General features: G+C 39.8%; 1 protein-coding gene across 1 annotated transcript in view; it reads left to right on the top strand.

Annotated features, from left to right (window-relative positions):
* The first annotated feature begins 6,741 nt into the window (after positions 1-6,741).
* Positions 6,742-26,856, top strand: part of LOC141346629 (centrosomal protein of 95 kDa-like) — a 79,834-nt gene continuing 59,719 nt past the window's right edge. Inside the window, exons 1-8 of the mRNA XM_073851560.1 lie at positions 6,742-6,990; positions 10,883-10,991; positions 11,065-11,195; positions 11,292-11,381; positions 17,423-17,549; positions 23,173-23,342; positions 26,151-26,225; positions 26,327-26,479. Coding sequence (XP_073707661.1) covers positions 6,850-6,990; positions 10,883-10,991; positions 11,065-11,195; positions 11,292-11,381; positions 17,423-17,549; positions 23,173-23,342; positions 26,151-26,225; positions 26,327-26,479 — 996 coding nt within the window. The 5' untranslated portion in view covers positions 6,742-6,849. The remainder of the gene's footprint in view (positions 6,991-10,882; positions 10,992-11,064; positions 11,196-11,291; positions 11,382-17,422; positions 17,550-23,172; positions 23,343-26,150; positions 26,226-26,326; positions 26,480-26,856) is intronic.

Below are 26,856 nucleotides of genomic sequence, written 5' to 3'. Positions count from 1 at the left end.
AAATATGTGATAAAATTTTTGTACCTCAACCTTGTTCCACCCATAGGTTTTCATGTGTACTGTATTTTACCAAAGAAACTTCACAGATGAAATGTTGAACATTTGTGTTCAATGTATAGAAACACACATACTGAGCCATCACATGGCAGAACAGCAGTATACAACAGAATACAAACCCATGAGGTTTGGGCACTTTTTGTGCTAAACACTGGATAAACAGAATTTCAGAGGTACATGTTGTAGGAATGCGGAACAAAGCACCCAAACAGAAGTGTTCACATTTCTGTTAATCAAAAAGAATCCTCCTCCCAGCCATAAAATTTTAACATGACCATCACATGATAATCACCAGACGCTAATTGTATGGACTGCTTTTGTCGAGATCTGCGTCTTACGCATCCAGAGAGAAGAAAACGCTCTCTGTCTCAAAGCACCTAAGAAACAAACCTCCAGTCTTCTGAAATAAAGCTGGCATGGCACATGATGCGTCCAGCGTGACTCACATGGTTTTTCGGACTTCCTGTCCCCCTCTCCCCTGACATTCCAAAACACCCCGTCTCTCAATAGAGATACGTACACTGCAGAGACAATCTTTAAGAAACAATCAGCTTATAAACAGTATCATATGTTTTCATTTATATGCTCGATGTGTTTTATGTGATCGTTGGAGTTTGATCTATGCATTTATATGCCTTTAGCAGTGACAAATGTTTTAGCATGCAAGCAATTTACCATGGGGTAATATGCGATGAAATATCATGATGGATGCAGTTTGTCTGAATGAATGAGAAAATGATTGTGTATACTTTGTTATACTTTCTTTTTTATACTTTAAATAGTTTATTGAAGTTAATAACAAAAATTGCAGAGAAATCCATATCCTAATAAGTTACGTACCAGAAGGAATTACAGGACGAAAAGGGGGTGGCGTGACCCGCCCCTTCAGCAATGCCATTGGATCCCAGCATCGTGGGACGTGCCCTAGCGGCCCGTTTAAAACTTCATGTTCCTAACAGAACTGGGCGAACTAAGCGAACTCAGCAAGAACTCAGAGAACTCAGAGCTCCTAGCTCTCGCCTCACGCCTTTCGCCTCTTGTGGTTTGAGTGCTTTTCCATCTGCGCTCGACCGCTCGACCACTCGACCAAGCACGCGACGGTGCCATCAAAACTCTACAGAACAAACTGAAACTTCGTGACTGCCAAACTCTTCAAAGCCTCGCAACTCTGATACAGAAGAGCTCCGAACGCATCAACCTGCGTAACCAGGCAACCGAAAGATCGGCTCCAGAAAACCACTCCTCCACGTCGAGGGATTTCCCAAAGTACAGTCATCGACCAGCAACCAACCAGAACTTTCGCTCAGACGAGCCCCCGGAACCCCCGTTCCCGGCACAAACGCAAGTAACAAGATCTCTCTTTACTTCGCTGAAACTGGTGCAAAATACTCCCTAAGTAGTTAAAAGCTAAGTCTCTGCTTTTGTGATTTTCTAAGGTTGCGATCTAAGAACTAGTTAAGATACTAGAACATTTGGGGTTCTCCTCAACTCAGTAATTTCTCATCCCCGGAACTGTATGAGTGTGAGTGTGAATGTGTGTGTGTGTGTGTGTGTGTGTGTGTGTGTGTTTATTTGTGTTTGAGTAGAGATTAGTTTTGTGTCTTAGAGTAGTCAATAAATCATTGTTTCATTAAAAGAAGTGTCTTGAATTTTATGTTCACAAAGTTCTATCTGTGTTTAGATCAAGCTACCTCAGCTTTAAAATTTCCTAACGTAATATTTTGGTTTATTTGTGATCTTGGCCAGGAACATAATATAAACCTTTTTTGAGTTAATACAGTATGCTGAATTGACCACTTTGCTGGACGAATGGTTAAGAAGTGTAATCTATTAACTCTGAATCAATTTAATCAAGTTCCGAATCTTTCGATTCGATTCCTTATTTGAATCATTATAAATTTGAGCTAATTAATTCCTTACAATGTCCATACATCAATGTCCAGCAATGTCATGGATTATCCTTCCTAACAGCCCTTTGTGATGCTTACGGGCAAGCCACTGATGCCATTCAATAACTATGAGATGGTCTACCAGTAACTTCTCTGTACGATTCCCCCTGAGTCTCCACACATTTTCCTTAACCGTTCTCCATGCCCTCTCTATGTGCACCTGTTTGGGCATCAATATATGACACACTGTGATTGACAGTGAAATGGGTGTAACCTAGCTGAGGTAAAGCTTTGCGATAAGCCCGCCACTCATCACTTATTATTGTCAATCCCACTTTAACATGGTGAGCTATAAGTGGCACCAGATCTCTCCTTCTTCTTCTCTCGACTAAGCGAAGAACAGGCTTTGCATATCTTCTCCCTCTCCGGTTCACACCCAGCATCCCAAACAACCACTTCTTCCTCTTCCACCCACCAGCCATTCGTCCCCGTCCGTGAATAATTATGAATAACTGATCTGTAAAGTGTGAGTTAATATATTAGTTAAGTTTTAGTTATTAGCTTATGTATGTTATTGGGACGTTATTCTAAAGTTGCAACTATTCCTCATTTACCAACAGTTAATAAATGAAGAATAGTTGCAACTTTAGAATAACGTCCCAATAACATATATAAACTATTAACTGATACTTAACAAGCCTTTAGTATGTAATTTACTGACAGCTTGTTCATGATCTATTACTAATTTATTAGGTATAGTTATAAATCATTATAATACCGTTAACAAGTCATTTATAACTTGTTAACTAACAGCTTGTAAGTTATCTATTGGCTATCTATAAGGCACAGTTATAAATAATTAACAAACTATTAACTGTTATTTAACAAGTCATTTATAACTCATTAACTAACAGTTTATTAATGGTCTATTAACTAGTTATATGGGATAGCTATAAATAATTAACAAACTATTAACTTTTATTTAACAAGTCATTTATAACCCATTAACTAACAGTTTATTAATGATCTATTAATTAGTTATAACGGATAGTTATTATAAAGTGTTACCTAAAAGTTGGCCACTGAAAACACTGAAAGTCAAAAAACAGGACAGGACATACAGAGAATTGAAATTGCGTTACTCTTAGACCCTTGGTGGATAACAGATAACATTAAATACAAAAAGTAGAATTTTAAAAATACGAATAAAAATATGAATAAATACAATTATACATATAATATAAAAAAACAAATACAATATACAAGTAACGGCACATGGCAGTGAGTGCAGACCAAACAGAGTAGTGCAAATGCCGACATATAGTGCAAATAGAGCTTGTAAGTATGATAAAGTGATAGAGAGCAGCCTTGTAACAGACAAGAGTCTTATGAGGTAGACTAAGAGTAGTACGAGGTAGTTAGCAGACCAATGCTACGCAAAGTGACTGGTGCAGGTCAGAGAGTGTGAGTGTGTGTGTGAGAGAGTGTGTGTGTCAGAGTTTCAGAAAGTCCGTGGGACAGAAGAGGGGAGTGGGGGCAGAGCTGGAAGACAATTGAGCTTCCTAACAGCCTGATGGATGAAGCTGTCCTTCAGTCTGCTGGTCCTGGCCTGGAGACTCCATAGTCTCCTCCCTGATGGCAGCAGGCTGAAGAAGCTTTGCATTGGGTGGGTGGGATCAGCTGCTATGCAGAGGGCTTTTTTGGTGAGACGGGTGCTGTAGATGTCCTGGAGGGAGGGGAGAGAGACACCAATGATCTTCTCAGCTGCTCTCACTATGCGTTGGAGGGTTTTATGGCAGGACACATTGCAGGCTCGAAACCACACAGTGATGCAGCTTGTCAGGATGCACTCTATGGTGCCTCTGTAGAAGGTGTACATGATGGGGGCTGGTGCTTTTTCTCTTCTTAGTTTGCGAAGGAAGTAGAGACGCTGCTGTGATTTCTTGGCCAGTGCAGTGGTGTTGTTTGTCCAGGAGAGATCCTCAGTGATGTGCACACCCAGGAACTTGGTGCTGCTCACTCTCTCCACAGACGCACCGTTGATGGTCAGAGGAGCATGCTGAGTGTGCGCTCTCCTGAAGTCAACAACAATTTCCTTCATCTTCTCCACATTCAGAGAGAGATTGTTGTCAAGTCAAGTCAAGTCACCTTTATTTATATAGCGCTTGTAACAATACAGATTGTGTCAAAGCAACTGCACAGTATTTAAACAGAACAATAGTGTGTAAGTAACGCATTATTGAAGATAATCAATTTTCAGTTAAAGGCAGTTCATCAATGAATTCAGTGATATCATCGTCAGTTCAGTTCAAATAGTATACGATATCGCTGGAAAATGTCCCCAACTAAGCAAGCCAGAGGCGACAGCGGCAAGGAACCAAAACTCCACAGGTGACAGAAATGGAGAAAAAAACCTTGGGAGAAACCAGGCTCAGTCGGGGGACCAGTTCTCCTCTGGCCAGACGAAACCAGCAGTTTGTACCAATGTCCAATTGTAGAGAACTCATCAGGTTCCTGTGGTGTAATACCGATGGCTATCTAGGTTGGCGAGGTCTTCATTGATGATCGGTCTCTGGAGCTCATCTGGTTGACATCCACGGCTATTGAAGTCATCTCCAGGTGGTGATCCATGATCTAAGCTGGGTGCGGACTGAATCCGGGGGACTGCAGTGACCATCTGATCCGGATACAGGCTGGGTCTGGTGGCTACGGTGACCTCGGAATAAGAATGAAACAGACTAATATTAGCGTAGATGCCATTCTTTTTACGATGCAACAAGTGCATCAGATATAATGTGAGGTGTTTTCAGGTTCCGGCTGACCTAATTAATGCAGCCTAACAATCCTTTAACGGATTTGAATTATAGGAATGTGTTAATGTTTTATGTGCAGGCCAGGTTAAAGAGATGTGTCTTTAATCTAGATTTAAACTGACAGAGTGTGTCTGCCTCCCGAACAGTGTTTGGTAGATTGTTCCAGAGTTTAGGCGCAAGATAAGAAAATGATCTGCCGCCGGCAGTTGATTTTGATATTCTAGGTATTATCAAATTGCCAGAATTTTGAGAACGCAGCGGACGTGAGGGACTATAATGCGATAGAAGCTCGCTCAAGTACTGAGGAGCTAAACCATTGAGGGCTTTATAAGTAATTAGCAAGATTTTAAAATCTATACGATATTTTATAGGGAGCCAATGCAGCGGTGTTTTGACCCGCGACTATGCCGTCTCACAGTCACCCAGTTGCCCTGCTGCACGGGCGTTGTTACCGGAACTGAACAATGTACAGGGCTTTCTGAGCTAGTCGCATCCAAAACCGTATCTAAGGCCCTCACATTCTTACTATCCTCTATTAAAGTTTGGATGCATGATTCTAGTTCTGAAATCTTCTCTGTCAGCCTGACTATATTCCTGCATTTATCACATGTATAAGGCTCACTGCTGACAGAGATAGATAAGCTATACATGTGGCAAGCAGTGCAGACTACAATTGTAGGAGAAGAAGCCATTACTCACCGTGATTGTGGAATGTTTCCAACTTACCAACTGTTGTACGAATTCCTGAAAAAACGGAACGGAACCGGCTAAAGGAGTACTAACGATATTAAACACGAGAGAAAAAACGTGAATGGAACGCAGATGACAAGCTAACCGGCTAACGTAATGCTAAAGATAGTAAACAAGAGTTAAAAGCGTGAATGGAGTGCGAGTGGAAAGTTAACTGGCTAATGGAATGCTAACGTGCTGCACTTGTGATTATAAAATAAGGCGAACGATCAAATTAGTCAGATTAGTTTGATGGATAAGATCAGAAATCAAGTTAAGCTATATTTATCAATTTAAAACGGCAGAATTAACAATAAGATAGAGAATCCAACAGAAAACCGAAGCTGCAGGGAGCAACAAACACAGACCACTCTGCAGCAAGGCAAGGCAAACAGGAAACAGGGAAAACATCATGTTGTCTCCGCACCACGCGGCCAGGCGGCTCACCTCGCTTCTGTAGTCGGTCTCATCCCTGTTGCTAATGAGACCCATCACAGTCGCGACGTCTGCAAACTTAATGAAGAGGTTGGAGCTGTGTGATGGTGTGCAGTCATGGGTCAGCAGAGTGAAGAGGAGGGGGCTCAGCACACATCCCTCAGGGGCCCAGCACACATCCCTGAGGGGCCCCCGTGTTAAGAATGAGGGTGCTGTATGCGTTACTGCCGACCTGTACTGCTTGTGGTCTTCCGGTGAGGAAATCCAACAGCCAGTTACACAGTGAGGTGTTGAGCCCCAGCTGGACCAGTTTTTGAGTGAGCTGTTGGGGGATTATAGTGTTAAATGCTGAACTGAAGTCTATGAACATCATTCGGACATATGAGTCTTTTTTTGTCCAGATGTGTGAGTGCTGAGTGGAGTGCAGTGGAGATGGCGTCATCGGTCGAGTGGTTGGGCCGATACACAAACTGGAAGGGGTCCAGGGAGGGGGGCAGGACAGACTTAATGTGCTGCATGACTAGCCGTTCAAAGCACTTCATGAGGATGGGAGTAAGTGCAACTGGACGGTAGTCATTAAAGCAGGAGGGAGATGGCGGTGGACCGGAATGATGGTGGTGGCTTTGAAACAAGTGGGGACAACAGCCTGGTTGAGTGAGATGGTAAAGATGTCTGTGAAGGTTAAAGAGAATGAACAGATAACATTCTTAATTTTCATGGCATTTCATGAAACGTCCCAACTTTTCTGGAATCAGGTTGTAATCACCCAACAATAAAACTGCGGAATGCGGGGGGAATGGAGTCAGAGGAAGGATCAGGATGCCGCCCCAACATCATGATGTCTATCAGCCAACGGCAATGGACCATGCACTGTCTATCGGCTCAATCCAACTAGAAACATTACTAAAAAAGTCGTTTAGTATTTCATGATGTTTTTCTCTCTTTCCCTCAGGTTCAGCAATAGAGACAGTTCTTTGTCTTTGCGTAGCCAGAGGAATAGGGAGGCAGAGCAAGAACTACATGATATGTCAGAAAAACTGTCTCATCGCCTGGAGGAACTTGATCTGGTCAGTAGCTCAATTTATGGGTGTTTCTCTGTTGGTCTTGTGGTGTTTTTATTTGTTAGTTTTTTTCCAAACACCAAAGGTGCAAATACAACAAGCGACACTATTACGTATGTAGATTGGTGTCATTTTGACATTGCCTGACATAATGTATTAGTATCCATTTAAAGTGTGAAAAATATTTTATCCCCTTTATCCCCAGATTAATACATATTTACTGGTATGTATTAATCTGCAACTGATAGGGGCAATGTATTAATCTGCAACTGATTGTCTTGCAAGATGGCGCCGCGGATGGCATCCTCTGTGCTTAGCTCTCCAGTTGTTTTAGTGTTTTTGTTTGTTTTTCCTGTTTTTTGTTTTGCAAACACGATCAGTTTTACCAGGGATGAACTGCTGAACATTCGGCAGAACACACCACATAATATCCTACCGGTTTTTGATTATTCGGATGTTTTGCTGAACATAGTAGTTGGCGGAGCAGCAGCGCTGAGACACTTTCGGACACGCAGGACGCGCAAGCGGGGGAAGCGTGCCGGCGCGCTCGTAAAGCTTCGTCAGCGTGGATTCAGGCTGTCGCTGCCAGGCATACATCTGGCGAATCTCCGCTCTCTACCCAACAAAACGGACGAACTCCTCCTGCTCTCCCGGACAAATAAGGATTTTTCACATTCTGCTGCTCTGTGTTTCACAGAAACCTGGCTGAACGCGGCTATACCAGACAGCGCGATTCATCTGCCGGGATATCAGCTGTTCAGAGGAGACCGCGACTCAGAATCGACGGGGAAATCGCGCGGCGGCGGGACGTGCTTACATCAATGAGAGGTGGTGTACAGATGTAACAGTGTTAAAGAAGATGTGCTGTTCTGATCTAGAAGCGATTTTCATTAACTGTAAGCCGTTCTATTCGCCACGAGAGTTTTGCTCGTTCATTCTCGTGAGCGTGTACATTCCACCGCAAGCGCACGTAAACCTGGCGTTGCAGAAACTCGCTGATCAGATCACAGAGACAGAACAACAACACCCGGACTCTGTTTTAATCATTCTTGGGGATTTTAATAAAGCAAATCTCTCACGTGAACTGCCAAAATACAGACAGCATGTTACATGTCCGACCAGAGACAGTAATATATTGGACCACTGTTACACCACAATTAAAGGAGCATATCACTCTGTCCCACGGGCAGCTTTGGGACTATCTGATCACTGTCTGGTTCATCTTATACCAACCTACAGGCAAAAACTTAAATCTGCTAAACCTGTAGTTAAGACTGTAAAAAGATGGACCAACGAAACAGAACAGGTCTTACAATCCTGTTTCTATTTGACTGATTGGAGTGTTTTTGAAGCTGCTGCCACCGATCTGGACGAGCTCACAGAGACTGTTACTTCATATATCAGTTTCTGTGAGGATTTATGCATTCCTACCAGAACCTATTTAACTTACAACAATGACAAGCCATGGTTTACAGAAAAACTCAGACATCTTCGTCAAGCCAAAGAGGATGCCTACAGAAAAGGGGATAGAGTCTTGTACAACCAGACCAGGAACACACTGAATAAAGAGATTAGAGTGGCTAAAAAGACCTATGCAAAAAGGTTAGAAGATCAGTTCACTTCGAATGATCCAAGTTCAGTGTGGAAAGGCCTGAAAAAAATCACAAACTACAGGACACCACCCCCGTGCACTGAGGCGACTCAACGACTTGCTGAAGACCTGAATGAGTTTTAATGTAGATTTGAAACCCCCCCCCAAACCTGTTCTGACGATCTCTTCACACAACCATTACCACCTCCAACAACCCCCCTCTCCCCCCCTCCTTCACTTCTAATCAGCGAAAATGAGGTGCGCCAGGTCTTCAGGAAGAACAAAAGAAGAAAGGCACCAGGACCAGACGGTGTGACACCAGCCTGTCTGAAAACCTGCGCTGACGAGCTGGCCCCCATCTTTTCACAGATTTTTAACTGGTCTCTGGAGCTGTGTGAAGTCCCTCACTGCCTAAAACGTTCAACTATTATTCCTGTCCCAAAGAAATCCAAGATAACAGGACTTTTAACTAACATCTGTCGTCATGAAGTCGTTTGAAAAACTGGTTCTGGCTTATCTGAAGGACATCACCAGACCCTTACTGGAACCCCTGCAGTTTGCTTACTGAGCAAACAGGTCAGTGGATGATGCAGTGAACATTGGCTTGCACTTCATCCTGCAGCATCTGGACAGACCAGGGACTTATGTGAGGATCCTGTTTGTGGACTTCAGTTCGGCCTTCAACACCATCATTACTCCACTCCTCCACACCAAACTAAACCAACTTTCTGTTCCTAGCCCTATCTGTCAATGGATCACCAGCTTTCTGACAGATAGGCAACAGCTGGTGAGACTGGGGAAATTCACATCAAGCAGCCGCACCACCAACACTGGCGCCCCTCAAGGTTGTGTCCTCTCCCCACTGCTCTTCTCCCTCTACACCAACAACTGCACCTCTAAAGACCCCTCTGTCAAGCTCCTGAAGTTTGCAGACGACACCACGGTTATCGGCCTCATTCAGGATGGTGACAAGTCTGCCTACAGACAGGAGGTAAAAGAGCTGGCTGTCTGGTGCAGTCACAACAACCTGGAGCTGAACAAGCTCAAAACTGTAGAGATGATAGTGGACTTCAGGAGGAACCCCCCTGCACTTTCCTCACTCACCATCATGGACAGCACTGTGGCTACAGTGGAGACATTCAAGTTCCTGGGATGTTTCATGTCCCAGAACCTGAAGTGGGACACTCACATCGACTCCATTGTAAAAAAGGCCCAACAAAGGTTGTACTTCCTTCGCCAGCTGAAGAAGTTCAACCTACCACAGGAGTTGCTGAGACAGTTCTACTCAGCCATCATCGAGTCTGTTTTGTGCACATCAATAACTGTCTGGTTTGGCTCAGCTACAAAATCAGACAACAGAAGATTGCAGAGAATGGTTCGGTCTGCTGAGAGGATTATTGGTGCTCCCCTGCCCACCCTTCAAGAACTGTACACATCCAGAGTGAGGAAAAGAGCTCAGAAAATCACTTTGGACCCCTCACATCCAAGCCATCCCCTCTTTGAACTCTTACCATCCGGCCGGCACTACAGAGCCCCAAAGATCAGGACTACCAGACGCGTGAACAGTTTTTTCCCCCAGGCAATCCACCTAATGAACAGTTAAAATGTTCCTCCCATTGTGCAAAAATGTGTGGAATAATCTGACTTTATCTACTGCTACCACCTCCACCCTAACATATCCCTGTATTCCATCCTATCACCTATAGCACAACTGTACATACATATTTATTGTCAATTTTTACAAATTATTATTATTATTTTCAATTTTTATTTTTGGTCTATTTATGCTTACATATGTGTATTTTTTCTTATTCTCTTATTTGTATTGTCTGTGCGTCTCTGTGTACTGGAAGGTAATAACACTGAAACAAATGCCTTGTATGCACAAGCATACTTGGCAATAAAGCTCTTTCTGATTCTGATAAGTAATCATACAGACAAAACATTCTCAAATAACCTGACATCAGGTCAGAAGCACTCACATAATTATTTAGTAATACTTTACTTTACTTTATACTTTATAATATTATATATATATGATTAATGTAATTTTTGCAGGCAACATGCAAGCACAGTGAACCAACGCCTGTTTGTCAGTGTATTAAAATGACATAAGTCTTTTCTCTTTTTTTGTCCTTTTTAGTCTTTTTGTTGTAGTGTGTCTCAGTTTGTATTACATTTTGTATTACATACGCTTGGAGCAACATTGAGAAGAGTAAATGATAATAAATTTCAGTCTCCAGTGCTGCTATGCTGCATGCATAACTGTACAATATATATGTTACTTAAATTGGCTTTGTGGTGCAGATGTTGAAGCGTGCGCTGAGTGAAATTGAGGAGATGTGTGAGCCAGAAGAGGAAGATAAACAGTCTCACCATAGTGACAGCATCATGGAGTGTGTCATAAATATGTCAGGTATGTTCTCTCACTCCATTGTCAACAAGTGATAGTACTCCAGGCAACTAAACAGGCTTGTGTTTCTGTCCAGGTTCATGTCATTCCAGGGCTCATACACACTCATTGCCCCCCTTCCCTTCACCTGCACAGCACTGTATCCAGCAAAATGCTCTGATCAAAGACAATGCCAGTCACAGCCAGCAACAGCACAGAAACACCCAGGTACATCCCATACATCACATCAGTATGCATCTTCATACACTCATAGCCCAACAGCCTGATCATGTGGACTGTGTTTTTGATTTTTTGTGTGTGTAGTTTATAGACCCAGTCTGTAAAGACGAACTGAAGCCATTAGAGCAGGAGCAAGCAGATATGAACACTGAGAGACTCAATACTCAGAAAACGGTCAGTGATGTTTTTCTCTAATTTTTATTTTTTTCTAGCCTGGGTGTCCCCATGCTGCCTTCCGCGCAGCGCGATTTTATTCACGCTGGAAGGTAGCATGGAAACCATGGACCAAATTTTCACCTCAGATAGGGAACCAATCACAGAACGGGGAGGGAGCAGCAAGACGATGACGCCTTCTATGCGACTCACCGAAGCAGTTTGTTTATAACTATGGATCCAGCATGGCAGCAAGTTATCATTCGATGCAGCCGTTCACATGTCGCGCCTAAAAACGCGTGGAAAACGCTAGGCGTGTCGCTTTCTCCTTTCCAAACCGCTCTGTAGCTTGCGCATGGAAAACGCGAGCGCGTCGCAACCACGTCGCTTCCATTATGTGCGCGCATACCGCGCGTCTACATTTGAAATAACGAACTTTAGTGCGCAAAAGATGCGACATGTGAACGGCCCCTTAGATAGTGTTCTAAGTAGTTTAGAACGCAAGTTTATTTTGAAAAAAGAGCAACTTTTGGCGTTAAACCATCGCTCTGTATACGTCATCAGGTATGATTGAAACGATTGGCTATGAGCTACGCACAGGCGCATTTGATAGACATTCGTAGCGCCCAATAAACGGCTCTGGGCATTCGTAAACCACGCCTCAAATATGAGAAAATGAACATGTGGTTCCCAGACCACGAATCATGACGAAGTCATAACGTGGTCTGGTGTTAGCCAGGCTAATTTTTTTCCTCATAAATAAAAGTTTTGTTATGAAATGCAGTACTATGCAAAATTACATTAGATGCTTCACGAAACATTTGCTTTAAGGTTGTAATTTAATTTCAGTCCCTTTCACACATTCAAATGTCAGATGGTAGAAAATTTGTTCCTATAATTGTTTTGAGATTGTGTGATTTTTGTTTGTTTACACTGCCAAAGCTTTCTTGTGTTCTGTACTGTCCTTCATCATTAATTTTGTAGTTTATTACATCATCTGCGTGGATGGTAAGTTGCATTATCACTCCTGTTCACAGCCATAGTGTTTTGTGTTTTTTTTTTTTTATATATATATATATGACAGTATGTGTCTTTTAAATCCATTGCTATAAACCAGTCCCCAGGCTGAATGTGGGCAAGGTTCTGCTTTACAATGGTCATTTTTAATAAGCGCTTTACAGACTTTCAATTTAGTGCTCCTGCATTCACACTGCAGGCAAATGTGGCCCAAATCTGATTTTAATTTTTTTTTTTGCTCACATGTGACTTAGATCTGTTTTTGTTATGACGATGTGAACCGCACTAACCGCATGGAATCTGATCAATTCAGATTTGTGCCAGTTTCGTATGTGGTACTGAATCTTATACAGATCAGATATTTTGCAATACGACCGCAGTGTTGAATTAATGACTTTTACCTCACTCTAGATCGCCATTGGTCATAATTCCACAATTTTACCTACCCAGAGATATCTAAACAGTTGCAAAAGGTAATCATTAAATGTGTGATGTGTCAGAACTCATAAGTGTTACAGTCACAACTCAAGCAAAACATGAGGGCTCGTATCATGAAAGTTTCAAAACTCTGCTGTTTTTTGTTAGGTCCTTGTCTTTATTTTTCATATTGCCTGTGCATAATTTCACTGGCTTCTGCAGCTGATCACACTATAAATAAACACATAATTGCTTCATGTCCTTCGTGTTTACTTCCGTATGACAGCGTCCTGTGCAAGTGTTGCCAAATCCTTGTTTTCCTGGCGATTAACGTGACCACACTAATGTGATATTTATCCCCCTGAGCATGGTTGGGCTAGTTTTGGACTAGTTTTAAGAAGCAATTGGGCAGATTTTGTTGTAAAAACCTGGAAACCCTGTTTGTATCTTTCTTCTGTGCATGCGGCTTAGTTCAGAACCATGATCTGTTCACACTGTAATCTAATTTTGACCGCATTTAAAACAACAATGTGAACAGCTAAAAAATCAGAATTGTGCACTAAGGCTCGCAGTGTGAACGTAGCTTAGATCCAAAATCATACGCAAGCCACCCTCCTTCTTGGGAACCAGGAAGCAAGTGAGCTGTGATAGCCTCTTTGAGCACAACCAAGTAAATGTGCTCTTCTGCCCCTTAAACCACAAAGAGGAGATGGATGACATGGCATCCTCCTTCCTGGTTCTGAAGGAGAATAGGACCTGTGCTTCAGGGCAAGGGCGAAAGCTACCCTCTAAGTACAAGATCGGTGGCTGCGGAGAATGATGAGCACATGGATGCTGTGCCGGTGTCAGCTGATTGAGGAAGCCTTCAGATTGAGGCTGCTAAGTTCTTCTGCCGTTGTTGAGCTGTGAGGCGCAACAGTGGGTGACTTGATGAAGACTGCAGCAAGTCTTGCACAGAGAGTCTTGATCGGCAGATTCCCACAGAAACGGCAATCAGGTCTCACTGTCTTGGCATGTTCGTGGCCCAAGCACAGGATGCAATCCTCATGTGAGTCTGGCAGCTCGATGTCTCACATGGCATCCTCTGAGCGCCATCTCTTCTTCACTGGCTTACAGGATGGGATTGTCTTCCATCTTTGCTGTGTGCTTAGTGTGTATATTCACTGAAAAAACAGGCTTGAGTGAATGAGAAATTTTAAAGAAAATACGACTTATAGCCAGGCCTATCCACGCTTGAGTGCCATTGGCTGTTGCAGGTGCAGTAGCATAATTGGTCCCACTTTATATTAAGTGTCCCTAATACCTGTGAACTTACATGGTAACTAGATGTGTACGTAGCATGTAACTACAGTGTATGTACACATTGGTACATTGTATCTACAGCTCTAATACTGGTGTAATTACACACATGTAACAACTCACTGAATAGCATTTGTAAGTACAAATGTGTAACAGGACATTGGTAACAACACTTTTTTCACTTCTGGAAGTACACATGTGTAACAAGAATTATGTAACTACATTTTGTAACAACAATATGTACTCACAGAAGTTTTTACACTTCCACACAGACGTCAATACTGCAGTTACCAGTTTGGAATGCCCTGAAACATTATTGAAATTGTGATGATTCCTATGTAGGCTACATACAATTTTTGTATTCATGTATTTGTGAACACTGAATTAGAATTAAAGTATCAATTTGTAATACCAGTGTACTTACATGGTAACTCCTCAGGAACTGTCTACTTAATATAAAGTGTAAAATGGTCACAACTTACAGAGTAATATATCAAATGTAAACCTCTGTGCAACACTTTAATATCAGTGTACTTACATGATAACTCCTCAGGAACTGTCTACTTAATATAAAGTGTAAAATGCTCACAACCTACAGAGTAATATATATAAACTGTGTTTTCAAATGCATTATTAAATAGTTTACTTAATATGAAATTATAACTTTCCATCCTGTTCTGTGTCATTTCTGTTGCCAACACGTTTCCAAGCATATGCAAACATAATGTTTAACAAGACTAAGCTTTAAACCTTTAAAATAAATAACATTTCTACAATCGTTTAACCATTTATGTAATATTAACTTCGTTTGTAGCGGTGGGACACAGCAGGCGTTTTCTGACATCCCTGCGACTAACAATAAAACCATAAAATACACCGAACACGCATCATAATTATAAAATGAAACAATTTTATTTGTGCGCTAAAAGATCTTCAGAATCCATACCATTGCGAGGAACATGCCCAAATTCAAATCTTTATCTTTATTTTACGAATTCAAATACAACCGCGTCAGGAAACGGCAGTTTTTACGGCAGGAAAATCGAGCTCTCATTGGCTCTCGCCAGCATTCGTCACAGTTTACGACATGCCGTGTTTCTGGTGAGATATGTTTGAATGTTGCGCGGGCGCATACTCTTTGGCCGCATTTACGGAGAGGATCAGGAAAATAATCTGGATAATATTTCAGCGAATAATAACTTTAATTCCGCTCTGCACCTCAAACAAACCTACTGTATTCTGCCAGAGAGGACTGCGGCTGCAAAAGCATCGCCATTTGGATTACTTTTTGGTATGGCTGTTGATATTTTTGCATTAAATAAATGATTGTAATTGCAATTTTTTGTCTGTCATGTTTTTTTTTTTTCATTACTGTACTGAGAGAGATATGGTTAACATTAGGTTTAGAGGTAGGAGTGTGATTAGTGACTATAAAAATATTTTTATGCTATATTGTTAGTAAAAATGGTAATTTCCCTGCATATATTTTTGTCAGTTACGATTTATATCCTTTTATATTTGCTATAAAATGGGTAGCTTTAGGTTTGGGGGTAGGTTAAGGGGGCTAAAAATATAAATCGCGTATTAATAAAATGATAAAAAGGCATTGATACGAATATTTAATGAAATGAAAGATACGTAAATATTTTACGTTTTTAGCAAAACATACGTAGCTATTTGTACGTTTTAAACGTTGAAATACATCTAAATTGTGCATCTAAAAATATGTATAAATACCAACGTATAAACAATGAGACCAGGCTGGACCATTTTACACTTTATATTAAGTAGACAGTTCCTGAGGAGTTATCATGTAAGTACACTGAAATTAAAGTGTTGCACAGAGGTTTACATTTGATATATTACTCTGTAAGTTGTGACCATTTTACACTTTATATTAAGTAGACAGTTCCTGAGGAGTTAGCATGTAAGTACACTGATATTAAAGTGTTGCACAGAGGTTTACATTTGATATATTACTCTGTAAGTTGTGACTATTTTACACTTTATATTAAGTAGACAGTTCCTGAGGAGTTACCATGTAAGTACACTGAAATTAAAGTGTTGCACAGAGGTTTACATTTGATATATTACTCTGTAAGTTGTGACCATTTTACACTTTATATTAAGTAGACAGTTCCTGAGGAGTTATCATGTAAGTACACTGATATTAAAGTGTTGCACAGAGGTTTACATTTGATATATTACTCTGTAAGTTGTGACCATTTTACACTTTATATTAAGTAGACAGTTCCTGAGGAGTTATCATGTAAGTACACTGATATTAAAGTGTTGCACAGAGGTTTACATTTGATATATATTACTCTGTAAGTTGTGACCATTTTACACTTTATATTAAGTAGACAGTTCCTGAGGAGTTACCATGTAAGTACACTGGTATTACAAATTGATACTTTAATTCTAATTCAGTGTTCACAAATACATGAATACAAAAATTGTATGTAGCCTACATAGGAATCATCACGATTTCAATAATGTTTCAGGGCATTCCAAACTGGTAACTGCAGTATTGAAGACTGTGTGGAAGTGTAAAAACTTCTGTGAGTACATATTGTTGTTACAAAATGTAGTTACATAATTCTTGTTACACATGTGTACTTCCAGAAGTGAAAAAAGTGTTGTTACCAATGTCCTGTTACACATTTGTACTTACAAATGCTATTCAGTGAGTTGTTACATGTGTGTAATTACACCAGTATTAGAGCTGTAGATACAATGTACCAATGTGTACATACACTGTAGTTACATGCTACGTACACATCTAGTTACCATGTAACTTCACAGGTATTAGGGACACTTAATATAAAGTGGGACCGCATAATTCAATCAGGCTTTAGTATTTTTGGAGAAAGGGAGTTTCCCCAACACGCCAGCTTTGACACAATGTTAAGAAACAGACCTCAAAAGGGAACCCCAAAAGCTAATAATCAAGAGGGAAAAATACAGCAAACTGAAAAGACCTAGCCTTGTATTCTTCTAATGTCTGTGAAAAGAACATGAAGGGCATTTTGCAGCTAATTTAGTCAAACTGACATTTTTTTGTTGGTGTTTTTTTTTTCAGTCTTTTTGAGTGCAGCTTACCTAAACCAGAAATAGCTACCATAATTTAAAATGTACTTAGCTCATTAGAAATATAGCTAACATATATAGCATTGTGCTGTTTGTTTTATTTTGATATGCAAGTCAGTGCTGAGTGTTATGATCATTTAAAGCATCTCTTTCATTAAAACAAAACCAAATACTTAAAGATGTACAAATCTATTTATTATTAATGTTTTATGTTATTACTGTTTTATGCATTTGTGTAGGAGCTTGAATACCACCAGGCAGTGTGTAGAGAAGCTTCTTCTGTTCACAGATCCTGCACTAAGTCACCTTGCTCTCGAACCTCTGGAGCTAAACTCCAGCAGACAGCCAGAAGAGAGACACATTCATGTAAGACAACAATCAGTGACAGAGCACATACACACACACTGTATGGTTTACAAGGACACATTTATAAGGGAAACGGGTAAATTTAGATCAAGTAATTATATTTATACAGAATTTTGACAGAATTAGTATTTTATGGCTGATCAATTGAATTGCCTTAGCTATCAACTATGCAACAGATATTCAATTCAATTTTCAATTCATGTTTATTTGTATAGTGCTTTTCATGATATAAATTGTTGCAAAGCAGCTTCACAGAAAATTAAAATTTCTACATTTATATTTAGGAGTAGCTTATAAGTAGTGACTACGGCAGAAATGTACAGTAAAAACTGTGCAGTTAGTTAATGGCATATATTCTAACAAACACCGCTAACCGCAAAGATTATATGTTGCGATCAAACATATAGCAAAATTGAGTAGTTTTGTATGTTGATTTAGGAGTTGGCATCATCTGAGGTCCTCTGAAGAGTTGACATCCTCTCTTCTCAGGTGTTTGGTCAGTTTAACCCAAATAATGATTATATGCATTTGATCAGATATAACTGAAGTACACGGTTATAAGATAAATTATGCGAATAGTTGACTAAAAATATGTCTTTTAATTTAGATTTAGACAGAGAAAGTGTGCAAATGTGAAAAAGCTCTACCTCCTTTAGAGAACTTTGCTATCCTAGGTACTACCAAAATATGTGATGGATTTTAGCGTGATAGAAGACTAGTTGGGTACGCAGAAGCTGAACCATTTAGGGCCTTGTAGGTAGTAATATTTTAACTGATAATATAAATAGAATAACTGATATGGAGCTTAATAGGTAGCCAGTGTAAAAAGACTAAAATTGGGGTAATATAATAACATTTTCTTGACCTGGTAAGTACTCTAGCAGCTGCATTTTGGGCTACCTGTTGCTTGTTTGTTGAAGATGCTGGACAACCACCTAGCAGTGCATTACAATAGGTCATGAAATCATGAACTAGTTTTTCTGCATCTGTTTTTGTAACGTGAAATATGATTTTCAACAATGAACAATGACAACAATGAAATAGCAATAACAATAGAAACTAATCCCATATTTTCTAATAATACTACCAATGGGGCCAGCAGGGGGTGCTCATATTGTGGTCAATGTGGTGGGGGACACTATACTGTAAAAAAAAAAAAAAAAAAAACACTGTCTTTTGGATGAGACATTAAACCAAGGTCCTGGCTTTCTGTGGTCATTAAAAATCCCATGGCACTTCTCGTAAAGAGTAGGGGATGTATCCCTGGAATCCTGGCCAAATTCCCTCCTCTGGCCATTGTCAATCATGGCCTCCTAATAATCCCCATTCATTAAATTGGCTTTATCACTCTCTCTCCTCTCCACCTGTAGCTGGTGTGCAGTGAGGGTACTGGCGCATTCCAATTCCATGCAATATAATTAAATCCAGGAAAAGATTACCATCCCCTTACCCAAACATAGAAACTCCAGATGTAACAAAATCTAAGTTACTAAATATAACAACAAAAAGCAATGCAGCTGTTTTTTGTACAGCAGAAGGGCAACACTGTCTCCAAAAAGAGGATCTCCCACTGGATTGTGGATTGATCCGAACAGCCTACCAGGCCTGCCCACTGGACAGACATTTGTAGAGCTGCAGGCTGGTTACGTGTGGTATTTGGTAGTGTAACATTACGCAGAAGAGTTTCAAATTTGTTAAACCTGTATGTTTACTGAGTAACACTGAGAATATCACTGTGTGTTGTTGCAACACCACTGCCACTGACCGGGGCTCGTGCTTATAACAGTAGCTTGGTGGAGTAGACTCATTTAGACCAATATAGTCATTAATAGGTTCATTTAGGAGAGTTTCTCGCCCGGAGCCTGCAGGGATCCTGTTTGATAAACCTGCACCCACAGTTATTGACGGAACACCCAACAGCAGCACTAATTTAATTCTGTACCCAACCCGTCTTACATAAAAACTGCAACCCGAAACGCATTAAATCTCCTACACGAGGTAGAGACTCTTGTATTAAAGCTTTTACGGCTCTTCGTGGTAGAAACCGCCAAAGATAAAACATATTTAATCTTTTTATAAGCAGCAGCCATGTCAGATTTAACCAATTGCCAGACAGATTATTATTAACAACCAAAAGAACATTTTACTTTGTACAGCATTTAAAAATTATTTTAGATTTTTATTTTAATCCATAAAACATTTAAAAAGAGAAAAAAAACTTTAAAAACTAATAATTATAATGTTATAATTTGCTTTTAGTATTAATTTAATTTATTATTTTAGTTTATTTTTTAATGTTTATATTTAGTGTTAAATTCCTGTTATTTGAAGGTTTAATAAAGTAAAAAAATTAAAAATAAATAATAGTAATAAAATTATTGGACAGCACGTGCGCTACAAATAATATGAAGACCACACATTAACAGAGCACAGCATATAGACTAAAGATCTTGATAACAAGAAGCCGTACAATGTGTCAATTATAAACGAGAATTGTTAACAAAATTTCCAATATCTACAGCTTTACCTGTTCAGTGTGCACGAAATAGACACTGGTTTTCTGCAGTTTTACTTTGCGCATCCCTATAATTTTTTAATCACTCTCATGCTGCCACAACTGGAGCTGCTATTAGCTGCTGTTTTTTCCACTAAAACTTTGTTGTGCATCGTCTCAGTTTATTACGCCAACGTAACAAAATATGTGATCGCAAAACAGTCAGGAAAAAAGGCATTACATGCTAGTCTTTAAAGTCCCCCTGAAATCAAAATTAAAGTTTTTTTGGCTTTTAGTATGAATGTGTTAGCCTTAAGGTTATCTATAAGCTAGTGTACTTCAAAACAATGACAAAATTCACGTTTAGAAGATATAGGCATTCAAAATGTACAGTCTCGTCACTTCCGCCAATATGAATCAACGATTTTGATGATATCACCGTGCACTTCAGCTTCTCATTAAACGTTCTGTCCAATCAAATTCTCTCTAGAGTCCGTAGCGTCCTGCCCCCTACACTATAAATAGACGCTGAATCTGTGGCTAAGATCGGTCACTTGTTCAGTGTGTGTTTTTTGTGTGATGAATGGCACGTAGTGTGCAATGTAGGTGAGTTTCATATTGAATCTAGGGGTAATCTATTATACTGTGGCTGTCATAAGCTTACAAATGCTGCTTTAGCAAGCTCAAGGACTCTGAGCAGATATAAATGGAACACTATTGGCTATTTAAAAGAAGTGGGCGGGGCTGCGCGATATATTCCTGTTTCAGTTAAAACTACGTCACCACATAGAATAATGCTGCGTGTTTCAAGGCACTTCAGTGGACCTTTAAATCATAGCATAAATTTACATAGTTGCTAGTGGCGATCTCAGTCAAATCCAAATCTATCACTTGTCAGCTCAATGCTCTTCCAGCTTACTTAGTTAAAACTGTTTATCAAATTTGTCCTCCTTAATTACTGAAATTGTACACATAATATACCTCTTGACAGGTTAGCTTTCGTTGGGATTACTGTCTTGGTTTAGAGCCTGCTGTATCTCTTTTTTCATACTCAGTTCGTCTAACATAAAACATTCTGACCAAAACTATCTAAAGTTAACACTGGTGGTCCTCAGGATTATGTTTTGACCCCACTTTTATTTACTATTTTCTTCCTCTCAGTCATATTTTTAAGAATCTGGTATCCATTTTCATTGCTACAATAATGACAACCAGCTCTATCTGTCTTCCAAGCCCTCAAATTCCTTTCCTCCACCTTCTTAGTCGAGCTGTTTCTGAAATTAAAGGTGCCATGAAATGAAAAACTGTATTTACCTTGACATAGTTGAATAATAACAGTTCTGTACATGGACATGACATACCATGAGTCTTAAACACCATTGTTTCCTCCTTCTTATATAAATCTGGTGTTTGCAAAAGACCACTGAAAAATAGGTCAATTCTAACATAACACAGACTATGACATAATAGTTGCGATCATTAATAGGTACGGCCCCAACATTTGCATAGCCAAATCATCAGACGTTCTGCGGGTAGGCTATTGTGAAAAAACAAAAGGAGGACAATAGCAAAAATGGCAGATCACGGAAATAAATGTTATGTTCCAGGTTCTGAAGGGGATGTTAAGTGCAAGGATGTGTTGGTGTCTGTACTCACTTGGTGTCTGTACTCAGGCACAGAAAACAAATAAGGCGATCTAATAAAATAAGGCGAACCACTAAAGGGACACAGTTAGCTTCTTGTTAGCGATAGCCTGTTACATTGCAGTACATAAGATCTCACTTACCACATAAACAGAGTAAGGAGAGATGACTGCGCGGATGATGGCGAATGATTTGCAGATCCTGATCACCACTGACAGCACCTAAACTTGTCAAATGTGCAAAGTACTGCCGTTGTAGTATAACGTTACACAGAGCGTTCAAAAAGGCAGTTTTAATGCCCTGCATATTGATAGCGGCTTGAGCTCTGTAATTAAATATATATTTTCCTCCATGTGTTTCCTTTCTGCTGTGCTGCTAAATGAGCCACTCTGTGAAACAGCCAATCAGAGCAGAGCTCATCATTATTATTCATGAACCTTCCAAATAAGGTAATAACAGACCATTTTATTCTAGGGACAAATCCTAGGGTTGTAAATGGTTGTAAATAAAACCATTTCTAGACTATTTTTGCCTTTACCTAAGCCATATACCTTCTATGTAGATCAGAGAACAATTTAAAATATTGTATTAATGCATTCTATTGCACCTTTAAAGACTGACTTTTAGCTAATTTCCTAAAAGTTAATAGCTGTAAAATCCTCCCTTCTAAACTGTTTTATAAACTCCTTGCAGGCTCAAAATAATATATTCTGACAAAATCCATTTCTGTGGCTATTAATAACTGTATTTTTCCCACCTCCACCCCTGCAGGTTAAGAGCATGAGGTCATCCACAATAGCACCCTCTTCTTTGAAGCTTATGTTAATATCATGCATACTATATACTTCAATCTAAAAAAGTCAATCTTCATTGTCCCTCCCTCACAATTAAAAGCACTGCAGTTCTTATCCATGCACTAGTTGCTATATGTGTTGGTTGCTGCAATGCTCTCCTCTCTGGTTTCCCTTCTAAACTGTTTTATAAACTTCAGCTGTTTAAAAACTCTGCAGCTTGTGCTCTTTCTAGAACTCTTTCCATTGAGCACAATTCTCTAGTTCTTCAGCAATTTAAACTGGCTTCTGGTATTGTATAATTATTGTATTGATTTGTAAATTTCTGCTTCTTCTGTTCGAGGTTCTTAGTTCTTAATAATCGCACTTCTCTGTACCTTACTGATCTTCTTTATATAAAGACAACTGTTCTCATGTCGATTTTCTCATTTAGAACACAGAAAAAACATCATCAAAAAGTGCTTGAACTTTTGAAAAATCGAAGTTGCTTTGACTTTGGAAATAATGTAAGATGTAAACCTGCAAATTTAGTTTCTCTAATTATTATATTGTGTCCTCATACATCATATATGCCACACAGACACAAACATACAAAGCAGACCAGCACCCACTAATCCTTACTTGTTCTCATCAGATTTGTATTTTTTTTTTATAAACACACATTAGTTTGCTTCATGTTTTTTTTTCTTACCTAGTGAGAGTGAAGGACAACAATCTTCTTCCTATTCTACTGGAGGAGTTTCCACAGGTGCAGCTCTCTCCTCACACTTTGTCCCGCATGTGGAAACAGCAACTCCATCAGATTGACCAGCTCAGCTCCTCCCAAAACCAGAAAAGACCGACACAGTCTAAACTTTTAAAACAAGTGAGAGATCTAACACACACAGAAACAACCATTTACATATACAGTAGTATTATCTGCATGACAATTAAAGCACTTTCTTTATGATATAAAAATTAAAAATGGTTAAATGTAAGAAAAAATTAAGATAATATATGTTCGGGGACTTCTGGGGCCTTACATTAGCATGATGTGGCAGCAAAAAAAAAAAAAAAAAAAAAAGGTTTTAGTTACTGAAAATATTGCCATCTGGCAGAACTTTTTACACTTGTTAATACATATGTTGATACTTATAGTGACCTACTGTTGTAGTAAGCAATATATACTATATGTTATGCGATCTGGGAAAACCCTGATTACATTTTGGGAAAATTTCACACTGGGATGTTTTCTGGAAATTCGAAAAAATAGGTCGAAAGTCACTTTTTTTGTCAAAATGAGGTTTTCATTCAATTATTATTCTATAATTTCTTGTCTATCATCTCTGAAAATATCTCTGCAAAATTTGCTTGTTGGTGTGGAAAAATAGCGATTTATTGCAGCAAGCAGAAATTACTGTGTCTTTCTCTCATGTTAAGAATGGGCTGTGGAGGTGCTTTCTCTGAACACCACAAAACAAGTTAACCTATCAAAATAAACAACGTAACATATTTATTAAAGGTGCATCAGTGCACATTCTCCGCCAGTCCTGTGTAAACTAAGGCACACAACATTTTATATTTTTCAATATCGTGAGATGGCAGAGCGCAACGCAGTCTGATATACTGTAGCTGCTCACTTAAACAATCTTGTCTCAATCTGCTCAATCATGGTGATGTCAGTGCCCTAAACGATGTTACAATGGACTATTTCACATCTAGAGATGAATAATCCGATGACGAAGTTACTAAAGAGGAGGAGTCCAATGAGAGTCTCTTAAATGTAAAGGTGCGCAAACAGTTGCGCTGCGCTCGCTTTTCTAAAACTACAAGGTACACTATTCGTGCCATCGGAACATACAAGGGGTGATCAAAAGTTCAGAGACTATGCTCATGAGAAATAACAGAAAACAATGATGTAATGATGCAGTATAGCGCTCCTGACTTGACAGACAGCTCTCGTTAAACGCGTGAAGAGAAAGTAAAACCCGTCTCACTTTAAACTCGTTTTTCTTACAATTCCATTTCTGAAAAGCCAAGTTAAGATAGCCATAACTTTTGTTACGTTCCAGGGTTCAACACGAAGGGTTTTTTCTACTGGCCCGATAAATTATAATTATAAAATATAAAAGAGCAGTATACAAAATGCAGGTATTTTATTACAGTTCTAAATTATTTAACAAAAGGTTTCTCACTTATGCCGAGTTCAGACTGCATGATTTTAGCCCCGATTTTGACTCGCTGACAGGTTTTGAGAAATCGCCGACAAATGCCCGAAATCACAGGCAAATCGGTGCTCGTTCACGCGAGTGACAATCACACAGTGTGAACTATCAAAGACGCGATCTGAGAGAATCGCCGACACCCGTGAGATATTTGGCATGCTAAATATCTGGACCTGTCGGCGATTCAAAATCATGCCGTGTGAATCATTACCTACGGCCAATGAGACAGCAGCATCCAGGCCAGCGGGAAATTGAGGGAGGAGTTACTAAGGTATAGACCACAAAATCAACAAGCATAGCTTCGGCTTCTTTTCTTTTCGCTGCAAATGAGTGCACATGCAATTTGTATGACAAGCTTCTTGCGGGCTACCATTTTTTTTATAATAATCCCTGTCTCACGTGAGAACTTGCACGCCTGACCTCGCGTTGTTTCCATGTCACTTCTCGCGTGTGTTTGGTTGTGAGATGTAGTTTGCGGACCGATACAAAGTTGTCGGCGATTCTTCCTATTGTAAAGTCATGCAGTGTGAAACCCCCTGTCGCCGATCCATCATGCAGTGTGAACAAAGCAGCGACGGAATGCTACCCCAGATAGTCATGCAGTATGAAAACATCTGTGACACGATTGCTTTGAAAATCGTGCAGTCTGAACTCGGCATTAGCTGTCTTATTTGTCTGTAATTATTGGTAATTTTGTTAAATGTCATTTAAAAAAAGAATTGTCCAAACTAAACTTGCCGCCGGTTGGACGCTAGGTGGTGCTGTGGGCTCTTTTTTTCAATAGACTAAAAAAAATAATGGAACGCAGTTTAATTTCAAACTTTGAATTTTACTTATTTTTTTTAAACGACTACACATTATGTACGGCTAGTATTGTATTGTTTCTTATACTGTGGCAAGCCTGTATGTAAATGGTCTAAGGCTCTCTTATTACATTTAAACAGCTGGCAAAGTTCTGACATAGAAATTGTATGAAAATTAATGAAGTTGTTTTAACGACACTGACAGAGATGTAATAAACATCCAATCAGATAAGAGGAACCGAAAAGCAATATGGTGTTCACAACATCACAAAAACACAAGCTGTTTCTCGATTCTAAGAATTTGCATGCAATTGACAAACAGTCGTAGGCAAATGGGACTTTAGTGACAAGGCAGATCGGGCCAGTGATGATCCTGTCTACTGTCCCAAGCGTCTCGCACACTGGCCCCGGGCCATCAGGCAGTCCTTATTGTCGAGCCCTGCGTTCAAGATATGGACAAAAAAAAGGGGGCTTTCATATGGTATCAAAACCTAAAAAAGGTAACATTTTAACCTTGTGTTGGGTTTTCCTAGATCGCATCACATATAGTCCCATGTAATAAGCAATAAATCTAATCACGTGTTAACAGATTTTAGGTATTAACTGATATGTCTTGGCTGGCTACTGATCATTGTGCACAAGTTCATTGTGTATTTGTATTCGTAGCTAGAAGATGCTCAGAAAAGACATGACATGCTGGTGCAAATAATCCACAAAGAAAAGGAACACAACCGTCGCCTGGTAAGACCATACTCATTAATAAAAACACAAAGAATAAATCACAGAAAATGAAATGTTTTTGAGCTCAGCAACTCAGAATCTTATATCTGTGTGTGTTTCAGAGAGAGTTCAGGGAGAGGATCCAACAGCAGAAGTCAGCTCAGAATAAGCTTAGAGAACAGAGGCAACAGGTTGCTCGTGCTAAAAAATATTACAGCATTTATCATGCTCAGCTACGTTCCAGACTGATGCAAGCAAAGTCACAAGAAGAGCAAGTAAGTGCAGAATCCACAACCACTATTATAGGTGCTTGCAAAATTGTTTTAAAACCATAACCCTTAGCATGCAACACCTATGGCCTGTGGGCTAAGTAACTGTGACGTGTAGAAAAGAGGAGGAAGCAATTGCAGGTGAAGACAGTTTATTGGAGATGACAGGATGAAAACAAACACAAAGATGATGAAGGTGATGTCTCTCGGATGGGTGGTGCAGGGGCTAGATGGTCGATGACGGTGCAGTGGTGTGATGTCCTGAGCAGGTGAGTCCAGTGAATGTGCCGTGAATATCCCAAAACCGATCCGACACGAACAACATCCAACGACGAACTTCCAACACAAACTCAAAATGAACACACAACACACAGCCAAGGTCC

Source organism: Garra rufa, chromosome 12 (assembly GCF_049309525.1).
Source record: "Garra rufa chromosome 12, GarRuf1.0, whole genome shotgun sequence".
In the NCBI taxonomy this organism is placed as follows: Eukaryota; Metazoa; Chordata; class Actinopteri; order Cypriniformes; family Cyprinidae; genus Garra; species Garra rufa.
This window is presented reverse-complemented; position numbering and strand designations above follow the sequence as displayed.